Here is a 16,452-nt window from a genome sequence, read left to right on the forward strand (position 1 = left end):
GTGGTGCTTACATGGGTGGTAAATTTTACATTTCCTGTGGTGGCATTTCTGAGTGTCAGGAGTGCCAGCCAAGTGTTTCTTAAGCTTCTTCTGAGGAGACTTTCTGATACTGGGAAGATGGTGTTGAAAGGGTATCCAGTGACACTGGCTTTCTGTTGTCACTGCTGTGCTCCCTAAGTCTTCATGTTCTTTAGCAAATTGCCACAGGCATTTGATCAGAGTGTGGGCAAGTCATTTAGTGCTCTGAGTTAAAGTAGATACAGAACGACCAATTCTTCAAGGTTTTGATTCTAGCTTGCTGTCTTGAGAGGAGTGTGAGGAGTGAGTCTGTTTTATAGAGTGAGGGAGCCTTATCTTTGTAAACACCACGGGAATCTGTCTCTTATTGGCTTTGTTTCCTTGGCTGTTTTTGGTTCTGGCATTTATTGTGTCTGTGTGTGCATCCCTGGCCCCACCAGTGCATGTTGTGCACACACACACCACACACATAAACACACACACACGTGCCTGCACAGTAATGGAACAGTATGGACACCCATGTACACCCATGTAAAAAGTTAGCTTCCTCCATCTGACTGTTCAGTTTGAGTTGCTAATACCCAAGAAATCACTGGTGCTTACAAGTAAGGTTCCCCTATAAAAATGTTTTAAGTGGGGGCGCCTGGGTGGCTCAGTCATTAAGCATCTGCTTTCAGCTCAGGTCATGATCCAGGGTCCTGGGCTCGAGCCCCGCATCGGGTTCCCTGCTTGGCAGGAAGCCTGCTTCTCCCTTTTCCACTGCCCCTGCTTGTGTTCTCTCTCTCACTGTGTCTCTGTCTGTCAAATGAATAAATAAAGGCTTTTTTTTTTTTTTTTTTTTTTTTTTAGGACTGCTTTAATCAGGATGAGAGTCTCATTTGCTCTTGTGTCTTTAAGGGTCTGTGTAAAAAACGTCGTTAATGTAATACAGATTCTAATTGAAGGTTTGTTCCTGGCTAAAAAGTCGTCCCACTTGCCCTTCATCTCTTAACTTTCTTATTAAGGAAAAGAGAGGGTTTACACACACCTTTGGTCTTTTTTTCCTGTAGAATGCTAGGTCTTGCTTTCTAGTGTAGGCCGGGGGTAACCAGAAGCCTTTATCACTTACCACGAAGCCTTTCCTAAGCCTTTCGTCTACCTCCTGATGATGTTTTCCAGAACTGCAGCTCTTCGAGAATCTCAGCAGGTTGCCCTGGATAGTGAGCTGTTGGACACAATGCCGAAACAGTACATTAATAGAGAAGAACAGACTACCCTGCATTTGGAGTGTAGAGGCAGTGGTGGTAAGAAGTGCCAAGGAGCAGCCGTTGTCACAGTCCAGGTGAGATTGCTGAAGCTTCTTCATGATTCACAGAAGTTTTCATTTGAGTCCCTAATATAGTATGTTGTTGAGAGAGACAGCAGGAAGTTCACAGCACATGATTCATGTCCCAAAACATTTAATAGTTTTGGAGGGAGTGATTAGCTCCCACAAGGAGCTAACCGTGTATGTCTGTAAGTGCTGATGTGTCCTGCAAGGCAGAAATTCATAGAAAAGCAGAACTACTGAGAAGATCTTTGTGAGAGAGGGGCTCACGCTGACCCCTAGAAGACTGCGATGCGATGCTGACGATTTGGGGTCACTGGGAAGGAATGTGGGAACGGAGTCCTCTGGACTCCTTTAGGGGGAGCTGGCTAGGTCAGTCGACTTTAAGTGGTTTCTGCCTGCGGTGGTGGGAATTCACATTGGAAAGGCTGAGATTTGCATCGAAAAAGAGGATCACTTGGGGGCTCCTGCTATGTGCTCTGGCCAGTGGGGAGCCGCTGAAGACCAATGAAGAGGGCCTTGTGGAAAGCAGGTCAGGGGTGGAGCTTGCCAGCAGGCAGAGGAATATGCGCAGCTTTAAGATGAGGGTTCGAACACCTCTTAGAGTCAGCTTCTTGAGTTGGAAAAACCAACTCAAGTTTGGTCTTTGGGTATTACTGTTATCTTCAGGAAATAAAGGCACAGAGTAGTTAAGTCACACACCCGAAATGACAACAGCCGCCGAGTGGCAGAAGCAGGAAGGCTGGGGCAGTGTGGTTGTAGAGCGTGAGCTCCTGACCCACTGCACCCGGGTCCTTCTCCAAGGGACTTCAGGGTCGCCAGAGCCAGGAAAGGAATGCTTGGAGATAGGCTGCCTATTGCCTGACTACATTTGCACAAATGTAGCTCTTCTTTTGTTAACTTTTAGAAATTAGGGACAATTTATTTTACTATCTCTTGATTATCTTTCAGAATTTCTTTTTGTGCTAATCCACATTTGAGCAGTTCTAATGTATTCCTCATCAGTGTCCTTGGGAGCCTGTTTTCTCTAAAATGTCTTTTCTGAAGTCACTTTTATACTTGTATTTTTCATTACCTTCAAAATTTGTTTCTGATAAAATAACAGCTTCGTAGCATCTAAAGTTCAGAGATCTGATCTGAGATGAGAGACTTCTAAACAGTGAGTAATGTCTTTGGCCAGCTGGTTTATAAAGTTAATTTTTTTTTCAGTGTAATTTTTCCCAGTTACTAATACTTTAGTAAGACTAGGTAGGAGCATTTAAGAAGATCATTTGCCGAAGTGATAGAGCTGGAAGACAAGTCTGTCAATTTTGGATGGAGTTTGAGTTGGTGTGAGAAAAGCTGAAATGTATACAGTTCTAATTAAAAAGGGTGTCTTCCAATCTGTGCCTTCACAAATATGGTATTTCTCCATATTTTGGAATTATATCTCTTGGCCAGGCAGTTAATTCTATGCAGAGAGGGGAAATCTCCTAGGATGCATTTTTGTAAGTGACTGGGAGAAGTGAGTACAAAAATGTTTCCCCAGCTCTGTGAAGAGTTGTGAATATTTGTTGCTCCGGCCAAAGAACAGATCCCTTTGCCTGACCTGTTAACTCTTAGGGTCTTGCGGTGGAAAATACCACCAGGCCAGCTGGGGAGCTCTAACTCCCAGCCTGCCAGTGACTTGGCGCTTTTCCTTTTCAGAAATAGTCGTGATTTATCTGAGTCCTTGAATTGAAATTTCTTTACAAATTTTTGCTTTGCTTTGTGGATTCCGAAATAGAAAGGTGTACCTTTGCTAAAATTCCTTTAGAGTGATTTTGATTAGAGGGAAATTGGGAAGTAGATGCTTTATGAGAAGAAGAATTAAATGAATGTGGCTTAGATTTTATTTTATAGACAACTAAAAATACTTCTGCTTTTTTTCAAAAGAAAAATTTGTAGATGCTAATATTGTGTGAAGAAAGGAAGGGGAAAAAAAGGGACAGGGAGAGGAGAAAAGGAAATTTTATAGAAGTCTAAAGAATTTGAAAAAATAGATGTGTTTTGTGGTCATAATCTCATTAGAAATACCCAAGTGTTCTTAAAGCATGCCTGATTTTCTGCTGGCCTTACTAGTTTGCCCAGTGCAATGCCTTTCGGTTCCATTTGGGAAGACCTAGAAACTTGGGAATCCCCATGGATGGCTCCTAGAAGTATCAGTATTGACACAGTACAGTAACTGCTTCAGCCATTATTTTGCTGGTAATGCGGATCTGCTTGGGTGGCTCAGTCGTTAAGTGTCTGCCTTCACTGAGGTCATGATCCCAGAGTCCTGGGATTGAGCCCCACACCCAGCTCCCTGATCTGTGGAAAGCCTCTCCCTCTCTAACTCCCCCTGCTTGTGTTTCCTGTCTTGCTGTGTCCCTTTCTGTCAAATAAATAATCTTAAAAAATCTTAAAAAATTAAAAAAATAAACTTAAGGGTGCCTGGGTGGCTGGTTGGTTGAGCAACTGCCTTCGGCTCAGGTCATGATCCCGGACTTCCAGGATTGAGTCCCACATCCGGCTCCCAGCTCCTTGGAGAATCTGCTTCTCCCTCTGACCTTCTCCTCTCTCATGCTCTCTCTCACTCATTCTCCCTCAAATAAATAAATAAAATCTTTTTTTAAAAAAAATGAATAAACTTTAAAATCTTAAAAAAAAATGTGAGGATAGTGAGCAGCTTTTGTAGTCTTATTTAAGTAAGATTTCTTTAGAAAATTATATGGCAGTTTCTATATTTCTAGGATAGCCTAGGTTGGTTGATACTTCCTGGAATTGAAGATAATAAATTTGTTTGGCTACTCATTGATAGCTATGAGCTAGGTAGAAGAAAGTTGCAACTCTAGCTGTCATGAAGTTAGGGCATTACTGAATCACTGCAAGTCAGTCAGATTTGCTCTGAGTTTTGGTCAGAGATTGTGCTGGAGTCTAAAGCTGTCTCTTGCACAAATGCATGATTTTGGTTATGGATGTTGGGGTAGGGAAGGTGAGTTCTGACTGCTTCAGACTCATCACAGAACTGCCCGTGGGAGAGCACTTGCTGTACAGAAGGTAGGTTGTTATTGTTATACGTAGAATTATAGCTCCTCTGTATCTGTACCTCCTCTGTATTCATGGCTATATCCAGTAGTTTTGATCCTGTTGAACATTATTCTGGGATCTGGCGATGCTGAACGTCAGGAAATGTCTTCTGGTCACTCCAGATCACTAGCCACTTTGCAGTTTCTCTCCGGCATTTCCTCTTTATCAGCTTAACCCTTAGTTTGCCGGTTGCACGTGACGCTTCCCCTGATCCTCTTTGTCATTGTGACATTAGCTGCTTTTGCCTCCTGTTTGTACTGGGAGTTCCTAATCTAGGATGGGTGTGTGAATGGTCTCTAGTGGGCCAGTGAAGCCCCTGAAAGTATATGGAAATTTTTTTTCTGGAGAGTTCATAACTTCAGTAGATCCCCAGTAATCCATGACCACCAAAGGGTTAAGCCAAATATTGATGACTCCCATTCTGCTTTTCTAGTCAGAATTCTCTGAGTTCCAGACATAGATTTCCACTTGCCTATATAACATTCTGTGAATGTCCATGGATACCTTCAACTCAACAGGTCCCAAACTAATCCCACTTTTACCCTTCAAACCCTGTTTTTCCTGTAACAGGAAATGGGGACCTAGGCTTCAGTATCATCGCCCCACCCTCATACTTCCCATCTAGCTACTTTCCAAGTCCTACTGGTTCTGCTTCTGAAATGATTTTACATTTGTTTCTTTCTCTTTGTTCCTGTTGTCCCCAGGTAACCCCACATAGCTTCTCCCCTGAATCATTACATAAGGCTTCCTGTCTATAGACTCTCACCCTGTCCAGTCTGTTTTCCATTCTGCCACTGTTCATCCTTTTAAACACAATCTTATCACATTTGCAGGCTACCATCCAGCATTGGCTCTCCAGTATCTAAGAGGAATAGGACTCTTAGGACACCCCTCCCCCTGCCCATAATCTGTTCTTGATCAGTTTCTAGTGGCATCATTTACCCTTTCCTGATCCCTAAACATTTTCTAGCCACTCAGGCTTTTTCCATTCTCTAAACATGACATGCATGTTCCTACCTTCTCTCTTAGGCATGTGCTGTTACTTGTTGTCCCACACCCATTTGTGAGCTCCTTCCCTTCATCCTTCCATTCTTGGATCAGTCGGTACCTCTTGAGGCCTAGCCCCTCCTTGAGGCCTAGGCCCTCTAGTCAGATTGAGGAATTCTGTCCTCTCATAGCAGCTCCTGCATAAATGCTGTTGTCACCTGTTGTCTTTCCTCCCAGTCTGTGAACTCCTCAGGAGTAGAGTTCCTGTCCTTAGTCATCTGTGTTCCTGTACCATCTAGCATGGGTCCTGGCACATAATAGGTACCCTTTCGTGGCCCTGTATTTGTTGAAAACTCGCAGCAGATCTTTCATTAGGTTGAGTTACAAGTTGTTTGCATTATGATTACCTCTGTCACTGTGACTAGATTCTGAGTTCTTTGAGGGCCAGGACCTTGTCTTACTTGTGTTTCTGTTGTCAGCGGCTCACACAGACATGCCGTGGAACTGTGGTGTTTGAAGGAACAAACAGCTACAGATTTATACACTTCACAAGTGAGCTCCCTGATTTTAACTACCCTCGAGAATTTTGTAGATCTTATTTGGCTGGTAGTTGGAACTTGTTCGTACTAGAAATTAGCAGTCACTCTTTTTTTTTTTTTTTTAAAAGATTTTATTTATTTATTTGACAGAGAGAAATCACAAGTAGATGGAGAGGCAGGCAGAGAGAGAGAGAGAGAGAGGGAAGCAGGCTCCCTGCTGAGCAGAGAGCCCGATGCGGGACTCGATCCCAGGACCCTGAGATCATGACCTGAGCCGAAGGCAGCGGCCCAACCCACTGAGCCACCCAGGCGCCCCTAGCAGTCACTCTTTGATTGTGTTTACCTTAGGCCAATTTATGGCTCAGTTGGCCAACTTAATGCTTTCCATAAAAAAATCTCAACTTTACCACCACATTGTTTCACTTTTTATTCTAATACAAATTCTCCTGGCCGTTCATTCTTGGGAAGTGGTAAGGATGGTCATACTTCAGTACACTACATTATCTCCTGGCTTTGTTCAGAGTACTTCTTACCATTTGCCGAGATCCTCTCATACCACTTGCTTGGGCCTTCTCATGTTCCAGGTAACATGCTGATGACTGCTTACATTACCTCACTTAATCTTCACAAAATGGGGGTGAGGAAACAGGTTCAGAGAGTCTCAAAGACTTGTTGAAGTCACACAGCTAGTAAGTGGCTTAATTGAAATTTAAGCCCACATCTATTTAAATTCAAGACCCATGCTTTCTCCCACTCAGTATTGGAAGATGAAGCCATTTGCTTTTAGCTTTTTCTGCTCCAATTTTAGGACTAGCTGTATCATTTTCAGTAAGCTGATCATCATCAAGTCTCATTTAAATTAACAGGTGTACCATTTTCTCTCTCTGAGTTGGTATGATAGGATCACCTTCTCTTTCAGTGATTAAAGAATTCATGGATTGGATCCATTTTAAAAAATCAACTTCAGGGGAATGACTTTTTATTTTAAATATAAATTTTAGATTAAAATGCATAAGTATATTTTAAATGGCTCATTTATAAAGGTTTCAAATTATATCATAAAAATATTTTATTGCTTCATAGAATTTTTCTGTGAGAGGAAAGCCCTGGAAATTTCCAGCCATCTGCAAATGTTTGAACTATGTATAGCTTGTTTGGGATATACAAAAGCCAAATATATTTTATGGGAAGTGAGACGTGCTGCTTTTGCAGTTGTCTCACCCAATAGTAGCCTGGTATTCCCTAAGGAAATGGGGTGATTTATGATATTCTAATAGGGTTCCTTTTGTTGTACTGTGGCATTGTGGGGCATGTTTGCTGGACCCAGGATTGATTTATTATCATGTGAAAAATTTGGTCAGTTCTAGAAATGAAAGATGGAAAAGACCCACTGAAGGCTTCACAGTATTGTACCAACTTGCTTGCTTTGTCCAGCTTTTACATCGCTTTGTCTCCTCACAGTGACTCAGGCGGAGGGACTCCCAGCACGCGGCTTTGTTGTGTTGTCCGCAACTTCTGGTGATTGTGAGCTGCCAGGCCCTCAGCCCCTCTTCCATCATAGTGAGCAAAGAAAACTCTCCATAGAGTTGGGAACAATGAACAAAAACAAGTAGACTGGGAAATAATGATCATTTTGAGGTGTTTTTGGTGAGAATGTTGCTTTTCCTTTCTCTTGGGCACTGGTAGTTTCCACAGCTTGGGGTAGCAGTTCTGAAGCTCTTGTTACTTGGTCTCGTGTCTGTATTTCCCATTCTGGGAACCTCTGTTCTTCTCTCTTATCCATTGTCTTTCCACTTCCTTCATCCTCACTGTCTTCCTTCCTCCCCTTAGATTCTTTTCCTTTCCACCCTGTTTGGCTGCCTTCTCTCTGGGCCAGCCAGCCGTGTTGCTCACTACTGGGGAAGCCCATGTGAGGAGAATGCAGGGTGTAACATTCCTGCCTTCTGAATGTTCTCATCTCTTCAGCATTCTCTGCTGTGCCTGCAGGATAAGTCCAGATTCCCTAGCCTGCTTCAAAGGACTCCCCCAGGATGGGCCCCCCTGTTCCCTGGACAGACTGCTGTGTGCTGTCCATCTCTGACCCCCCTCCCAGGCTGGGCTTCTCTTTGCTGTCTCTTTGTCCTCCAGTCCTCCACAGTTGCCACCTTAGTTCTATCTTTGTGTGCATCTATTCATATCCAGTAAAGGACATTAGAATGTATGAACAAAGCAGTTATCACATAGGTCACCATCAGTTAATTAGAGTAAAGGGATATTAGCAATCCCCTCAAATAGGAAAGATGTAATCTTAAATAAAGACTAATGTTTTAAATTGAAATAGATTTGGGTAGGGGTTTTTTGTTTTTTGTTTTAAGCTCAGTAAATTCTCCTTTGTCACATCTTTACTGAGAACGAGTAAAAATTTTATTAGAGATGAGCTTTCAGGGATCACTGAATCAGTCAACTACTCTTTTGTAGGCATCCAGCTGATGTGTGCACTTCCTGTATTTTATCTTATTTTGTTGTTTGTTTTATAATTGTATATCTTGCGATGCCTGGGTGGCTCAGTCATTTAAGCAGCTGCCTTCGGCTCAGGTCATGATCCCTGGACTCTGGGATCAAGCCCTAGGTCCGGCTCTCTGCTCAGCGGAGAGCCTACTTCTCCCTCTCGCTCTGCCTGCTTTTGCTTTCTCTCTCTCTCTCTGTCAAATGCATAAAATTTTAAAAAATAAATAAATACAATTGTATGTGCTTTTTTTCTTTCAGAATGGCAAGTGTTTTTATCAACAACATCTGTGTTATGGTCTGCACATGAGATGTGCAGCTTTAGTGTTTTGAGTTGAACTGTGTGTGATGTTGGGTGGGGAGAACGGAGAGGAGTCAAGGCTCTGGGGAAGGTGCTTGACAGAGGAGGGGTGTCTTGTGCTTCAAGGGAAACCTCAGCGGTTGAAGACATAAGTCTGTTTTTGTTGAGAGCTGGGGAGTCCAAACATAAGTGACAGAGAACATATCCTACAAAAGACTGAATCAGTGATAAACTGAGTCAGGTTTGATTCTTCATGAAAAACTGAGGTTCTTAAATAGTTTTTCTTTTTTTTTTTTTAAAGATTTTATTTATTTATTTGACAGACAGAGATCACAAGTAGGCAGAGAGGCAGGCAGAGAGAGAGAGGGGGAAGCCGGCTCCCTGCCAAGCAGAGAGCCTGATGTGGGGCTCAATCCCAGGACACTGCCATCATGACCCGAACCGAAGGCAGAGGCTTTAACCCACTGAGCCCACCCAGGCACCCCTTAAATAGTTTTTTGACATTTTTGGTTTTTTCCCCTGACCCATGTTTCATTCATCTGAGAATTTTGAGTTATATTAGTTGTAAATTCTTCATCAAATACTCAGTATATTTGTAGTATTTGTTCTAGAAACATAATAGGAACCAAAAAGTCTGTTGACCATTTAAATTTTTCTTAGTTTGAAGGTATGCATAAGAATGAAGCAATAAGCCAGCATCTTCATGTTTTGCGAAAAGAAGTGAAGCAGTTGCAAGCCGAAGCTGCTAAACCACCGTCACTTCACGTTGTGGAAGCTGCAGTCCATGCAGAAAACTTGATTACGTAAGTTTTGAAGGCATTATTATTTAAAATTCTGTTTTGTTATTATTGATAGTAATCCTACCCACTACCATACCCCCAGGCACCTACTAATTAAATTAGTACAGGGATCAGCAAACAGTGGCTGTTGGACCAAATCTGGCCTGCCACCTCAATTTATAAATAAAGTTTTATTGGAACACAACCATGCCTATTTATTTACTTCATGTATATGGCTTTATGCTGTGATGGCAGAATTGAATAGTTGTGAAAATTGATGGCCCATAAAACATAAAAATATTTACCGTCTGGTGCTCCATGCAATAAGTTTACTGACCCCTGAATTATGAGATGACAGCATATTGAAATTCAGACATGGAGTTAAGTTTTAGATTAAAGTTACATTTACCCAGAAAGTCATCGTTGTCAACTCCAGTTACCGAGCACAGTTTGAAGTGGATTTGCTCAGGGGAAATGGGGCTCTCAGGTGTAGTTGTTCTCTTGCATTTAGCTATTATGGTTTTTCTCTTGGAGCCTCTGGCTTACATTCAATGTCCTCTTCTTAAAGCCACCAGGGCATGACTTGGGAGAGGGGTTGACTCTGCCTTTGACTTTAAGGTAACTGCACGTTCTAGAACCAGCAACTAATCCCCCAGAAGACTGGGGTGGTGGTACAGAGGAGAGCATTGAGTCCCTTTTGTAGGTTGGATTGGGGGACCTGTGAAGAAGGAGATGAGGCGAACAAGGAGTTTGTTTTACTAGCAAAGGAGCTCAAAAGAGTATGAGACTTAGAAGAGGTATCCTTATTCTAGGGTCTTAACTCTATACAGAAATCTTTTTCAGTGTTTTGGATTTTAAAATTTAGAGAAATCAGGATTCTTGTTTTTAAAAATATGTATTATGTAAGGAATATACAGAGTGAAAAAATAATATATTAATTTATTATGTAAGGAATATACAAAATGAAAGAATAATTTATATGAATTACATATAAAATATAAAAGGATAATTTTGATAAGGGTAAGAATGTTAATACAGCTGATCCCTGGGGCACCTGGATGGCTCAGATGGTTAAGCCTCTGCATTTGGTTCAGGTCATGGTTCTGGCGTCCTGAGGTCGAGTCCCACATGGGGCTCCCTGCCCGGTGGAGAGTCTGCTCTCCCTCTCCCTCTGCTGCTCCCCTTGCTTGTGCTCTCTGTCTCTGTCAAATAAATAAATAAAATCTTAAATAAAAAAAAAAAAATACGGCTGATCCCCACTCCTCCAGGAGGACATAAAATCATTTCTGTATATTAAAAATAAGTGTTGATTGGGTTATGGACGTTGGGGAGGGTATATGCTACGGTGAGTGCTATGAAGTGTGTAAACCTGGTGATTCACAGACCTCTACCACTGGGGCTAATAATACATTATATGTTAATAAAAAGTAAAAAATTTTTAAAAAGTAAGTGTTGGGCCAAGTTGGAAGATACCCTGTGGAATATTTTAAAGATTTTATTTATTTATTTGAGAGAGAGAGAGTGTGTGTGCTCATGAGTGGGGGGAGGGGCAGAAGGAGAAGCAGGCTCCTTGCTGAGCAGGGTCCATTCCAGGACCCCCAGATCATGACCTGAGCTGAAGGCAGATGCTTAAGTGACTAAGCCACCCAGGCGCCCCACCCTATGGAATCATTTTTTTTTAAGATTTTATTTCTTTATTTATCAGAGAAAGAGCACAAGCAGGGGGAACAGCAGGCAGAGGGAGAAGCAGGCTCCCTGCTTAGCAAGGAACCCGATGGGACTCAGTCCCCAGGACCCTGAGATCATGACCTGAGCTGAAGGCAGACATTTAACTGACTGAGCCACCCAGGTGTTCCCCTCATGGAATATTTTTAAAGTGACATTTGTATGGAGCTCTGAAGGACTCTTTAAGAATATTGCCCGAGGGGCGCCTGGGTGGCTCAGCGGGTTAAGCCTCTGCCTTTGGCTCAGGTCATGATCTCAGGGTCCTGGGATCGAGCCCCACATCGGGCTCTCTGCTTGGCGGGGGAGCCTGCTTCCCTTCCTCTCTCTGCCTGCCTCTCTGCCTGCTTGTGATCTCTGTCTGTCAAATAAATAAAATCTTAAAAAAAAAAAAAAAGAGAGAGAGAGAGAATATTGGCCGAGAAACGTAGGGTACCAGAGAAACACTTGTGAGTCTGGATTGTCCTCCTGTAGACCAATGTCTCACATTTTCCTGTAGGGCCTTAGTGAATGCCTACAAGTTGCAGCCTACCCCCGGGGTGCAGAAGGTTGGCATTAGCCTCTTCTTTACGGTTGTGGATTATGTCAGTGATGAAACTCAGCGTCATCCTCCCACAAGGCAGTTCTTTACATCATGCATTGAGATCTTGGGCCAGGTAAGGTCTCTGTGTGTTTTTAGCCATATTCACGTACATTGTGTTCCTGTAGCGGCCTCATTGGTTACAGTCACGGTTGACTTCAGGCTTACCTCACGGAGTCGGACTCTTTCGTAAGTCAGAAGCCCTTTAAACTGTTAACTTCTCAAGATGTGATTAAAATTGTTGGTATAGATTTTTTGCTTCTCAAACAAGAGATACAAAGTTATTCATATTGGAAAGTCTCTGGGGAGACATCAGACTTTCATACACTTTTGGAGTTGTTAACCATAACATGATGAATCTCTTTATTGTTTATAAAACGCTCTCTAGTCCATCCTCACAGTGACTATCTGATCGATGCCATTCTCATTTTAGAGATGAGAAAACTGGTCTCTAGTAGATGAAATGACTTGTGTAAAGAATATAGCGGGTCAGTGCTCGGGCTGAGCCTGGATCCCAGGTCTTCTGCCACAGCAGTCTGTGTTCGCTCCACCTCCCCCCTTGCTGCCTCCTGGTTGCTGTTCTCAGTCCCCGTTTATTTGTTTACTTATTTGACTTACTGTTAAATACATGGATATTTAAAAAGGCGAGAGCAATGTATCCATGCATATTTATGAAATATGTCCTTGAGGAAAGGAAAGCCACTTGATGGAAAATGTGTAAACAGTAACCAGGTACTCTCACCAAGTTGCAATGGAATGAGTACTTACTGGATACTTATAAGGAGGTGATGCAGAGCAGATATTAAGATGGACTTTTAAAGTTTTCTTCCTGACTTTAAAATTGATGTGTGCTTATCATAAGATATGCAGACAGTATAAAAACTATAAAGAAGAAAAATTTCTCAGAATTCTAACCTCCTGAAGATACCTGTTACCTAACTAACATTCTATTATAGTTTGTCTTGTATATGTCTGCATGTTAGTGTATGTGATGTACCTGTGTAGAAATGGTACCACATTCCTGCATATAACTAAATAGATGGAGTTAGACATATATACCCAGAAATGGGCAACTGCTGTTTTGTAACCTGTTTTTCATTCAAGCACAGCTTTTAGATACTATTGTATGTTAATAAATACAGACTGATCTCATGGTGTTTAATACATGGTGTTCCCTGGTACCCATACATTGTGATATGTTGAGCCCGAGCCCTCTGGCTGGCTATTCAGGTAGTCTGTTTTGCTGCAGTGAGCATGAGAGAAATATTCTTTTTTTAAAAAAATATTTTATTTATTTATTTGTCAGAGATCACAAGCAGGCAGAGAGGCAGTCAGAGAGAGAGGAAGGGAAGCAGGCTCCTTGCTGAGCAGAGAGCCCGATGGATGTTGGGCTCGATCCCAGAACCGTGGGATCATGACCTGAGCCAATGGCAGAGGCTTTAACCCACTGAGCCACCCAGGTGCCCCGTCTGAGATAAATATTCTTACATATCTCTGTGAACTGTTGGGACTGTTTTTTCTAGGATGATTTCCTAGAAGTATGGTCGCTATGTCAAAGAGACTAGTGTTTGATGCAGATTGTGACAGTGCCCTCCTAGGAAGTTTTTACCTGTCGCCACTGTCACAATAGGGTTTGAATTTAGTGTTCTCCAAACCGTAACCAGTGTGAGGAAGGATTATTCTTTTTAAGTCTTTCTAATCTAATAGGGGAAGTGAACTTTGTTATTATTTTAAGTTACATTTTTTTTAAGCACTTGTTCACTTGCATGATTTTCCATATGTGTATTGGCCATTTAATTATTTTTTGTGATTTTCTGGTTATTGTCCTTTGCATATTTTATGTTGTAGAATTTCTGTTTTTGATTGCTTTGAAAGAGCTTCTCTATCATTCTAGTATCTGCAATGTGTTCTGAATTGGTTTTTCTACTTTGTCATTTTCCTTTAATTTTATCGTCCTTTTTGCCTTATGGAGGTTAAAATTTTTATATATTCAGATCTCTGTCTTGCTTTTTATTATTTCTGCCTATGATCCAGCTTATCAAAACCTTTTTTTAAACATCTTAATTTTATTTTTATTTTCATGTTCCAAAATTCATTGTTTATGTACCACACCCAGTATACTTGACCCTGAAATTATTTAAAAACTTATATCCAGTACTTAGAATAGTAGAACCAAGTTAAAACAAGGTGAAGTTATCTTGATTATTAAAGTTAGCTTTAATTATTAAAGTTAGCTTTTTAAAAGTATTAAAAGCACGTCTCAGTAAAACCTGTAACATAGAGGTTTTGTTTTCTTGACAAAATGCAGAGTCACTTGGGATGCTTAGTAATCATGGTAGGTACTTGCAAATTTCTGGATTCAAATTATCCTAATCTTATCCTAATATTTTAATCTTTTAAAAATTCTCTGTGGCTTATCCAAATCAAGTTCACGGATAATCCAGAGTTTTTAATATCAGCATCACTGGAAGTGTTAGGTTATCTGTGTTGATTTTAGATTTTTTTGATTGTTTCACATTTTCATTTAGAAAAAGTTCTGTTTGCCTTTTATATTAGCCCTTAAAGCTTGGTTGCTTAAATAAAAATTTGGAGGGGGGCAGCAGTGCAGAATCTGATGACATTTTCCCTTTCTATTTCTTTCAAGGTGTTTATCAGTGGCACTAGGTCAGAATGCAGGAAAGTACTGGAGACCATTCTGAAGAACAGAAGGCTGTGCTCTCTGCTGTCTCCTTTCTTCACTCCCAACGCTGCGCCCACAGAGTTCATTCAGCTCTATGAGAAAGTGGTGAAGTTTCTAAGTGAGGACAACAGTGATATGATTTTCATGCTGCTGACCAAGGTGAGTTGTGATTCCGTCCTGATGCTACCATGGAAATGTAGGCTCTAGTGTTATTTCCCACTCCGTAGAAATGAAGGGTCTCCTTGGAGTTCCTTTTCCTGGTAGACCTTTTCCACATTTTGTATCATCTTCAAGCAGCCTCATCCCCATCTTGTGGGGGCAGTGGCTGTGTTGTATAGGGCAGTCTCACTCCACATGGTGGAAAAAGGACTTCGCTCTCAAGCCCTCTTTAGAAACAGTACAGCCTTGAAATATTCATAACAGTAATTTAGTGCATCCTTCTTTTGAATATATCCTGAATTTATGCTGGAAATGTGTTTGATAAATGAGATGTCATATATCAAAGTCTCTCATATTTGGAATAAGCCAGATAGAAGCAAATTGCCTTTGTCCTCATTCCAAGTAAAATACTAACCCAGGCCCAGGCAATGAATTTACTTAACCGCTTGAGAATTGCAGAGCCTTAGTGATTGTGCCTTCAATTGTTTTTCTCTGACATCTATAAATCATAAAACCTAGGCGTTTTTTAGGGCCCAGAGACTGCTCTCAGTCGGTAGTGGGGAGAAGATTTTATTTTATAGTTGGAAATTCTGGGAGGTGATCGATAACACCCTGAAGTTTTATTAACTGAGATGGATTACTGCCGCAGACTCAGAAATGTGATTGTATCAGATGGAGACAGACCCATAAAGTGGCTGCTTATTTCTGCCCCTGTGACCAATGGGTCAGGACTACAGAGTTCTGATTCTTGCCTTGCAGGGAAAACTTAACCAAACATTCTTACATTGCAAAAAAGCATGCGGAGCTGAGAATACTCTGCCCCTGAAATCCCAGAGGGTCCGTGGAGGTGGCAGCTTACTGACACCTGTAATTATTGGCCTGCGTAGACTCCTTTAAGTACTTGTATATACCTTTTAGTTTCAGTCTTTTTTTTTTTTTTTTAAGCGATTTTATTTATTTATTTGACAGACAGAGATCACAAGTAGGCAGAGAGGGGGCAGGGAAGCAGTCTCTCTGCTGAGCGGAGAGCCCAATGTGGGGCTTGATCCCAGGACCCTGAAATCATGACCTGAGCTGAAGGCAGAGGCTTAACCCACCGAGCCACCCAGGTGCCCCTAGTTTCAGTCTTTATACAAAGCTAAATGTTAGGTGATGTTTGACTCTTAAACTAAATTTGCACATAGTTTTCTCTACTTTGGTTAATTTTCCGGTGTCAGTAAAATTGCTTCTTGTTTCTTTTTCTTTTTAGTTCGATCTTAAGCAATGGTTAAACGCCACTAAACCTCCTCTGTCTGATCGTACCAGGCTTCTGGAGTCCATTCATTTGGCACTTACTGCCTGGGGCCTTGAACCAGATGAAGATATTTTGATGCCATTTAATCTTTTCTGTAAGCACTGGACTTACCTTCTTCTCTACCAGTTCCCTGACCAGTACAGTGACATTCTCAGGCTGCTGATGCAAAGTAAGTATCTTTTAATTGTACTGATTAGATTGCAGTGAATATTTAATATGACATTTACCATTCTACGGTTGTCATCCAAAAATGTAAAAATAAGACAGGTATGTGGAAATTTAGAATCACTCATTTTTACCTAAAGTTCTTGACGAACAGTGCCCGAAAGGGTGCTGCTGTCTGTAGAAGAGGTCAGTTATTGTCCTAAATGTTCAGATGGTCCCTGGTCCACAGTCATGCACCCACCTCTTTCCCTTGACTTTGCAGCTGTCCTGAGCTGGGCTGGGGTAGGTAGGAGTGGGCCTGCTTACTCTGTCAGCTACAGATTTGGTAAGAGAAGGAAATTGCTCCTTTGC

The 16,452-nt window shown here is 41.6% G+C and overlaps 1 protein-coding gene across 3 annotated transcripts in view; it reads left to right on the forward strand.

Annotated features, from left to right (window-relative positions):
• EPG5 (ectopic P-granules 5 autophagy tethering factor) overlaps positions 1-16,452 on the forward strand; it is a 105,521-nt gene that overhangs the window by 59,055 nt on the left and 30,014 nt on the right. For all 3 annotated transcript variants that reach the window (XM_059140863.1, XM_059140864.1, XM_059140865.1), the window contains 5 exons: positions 1,177-1,339; positions 9,383-9,525; positions 11,723-11,879; positions 14,448-14,642; positions 15,892-16,105. In XM_059140863.1, the coding sequence (XP_058996846.1) occupies positions 1,177-1,339; positions 9,383-9,525; positions 11,723-11,879; positions 14,448-14,642; positions 15,892-16,105 (872 nt within the window). The remainder of the gene's footprint in view (positions 1-1,176; positions 1,340-9,382; positions 9,526-11,722; positions 11,880-14,447; positions 14,643-15,891; positions 16,106-16,452) is intronic.

Source organism: Mustela lutreola, chromosome 11 (assembly GCF_030435805.1).
Source record: "Mustela lutreola isolate mMusLut2 chromosome 11, mMusLut2.pri, whole genome shotgun sequence".
Lineage (NCBI taxonomy): Eukaryota > Metazoa > Chordata > Mammalia > Carnivora > Mustelidae > Mustela > Mustela lutreola.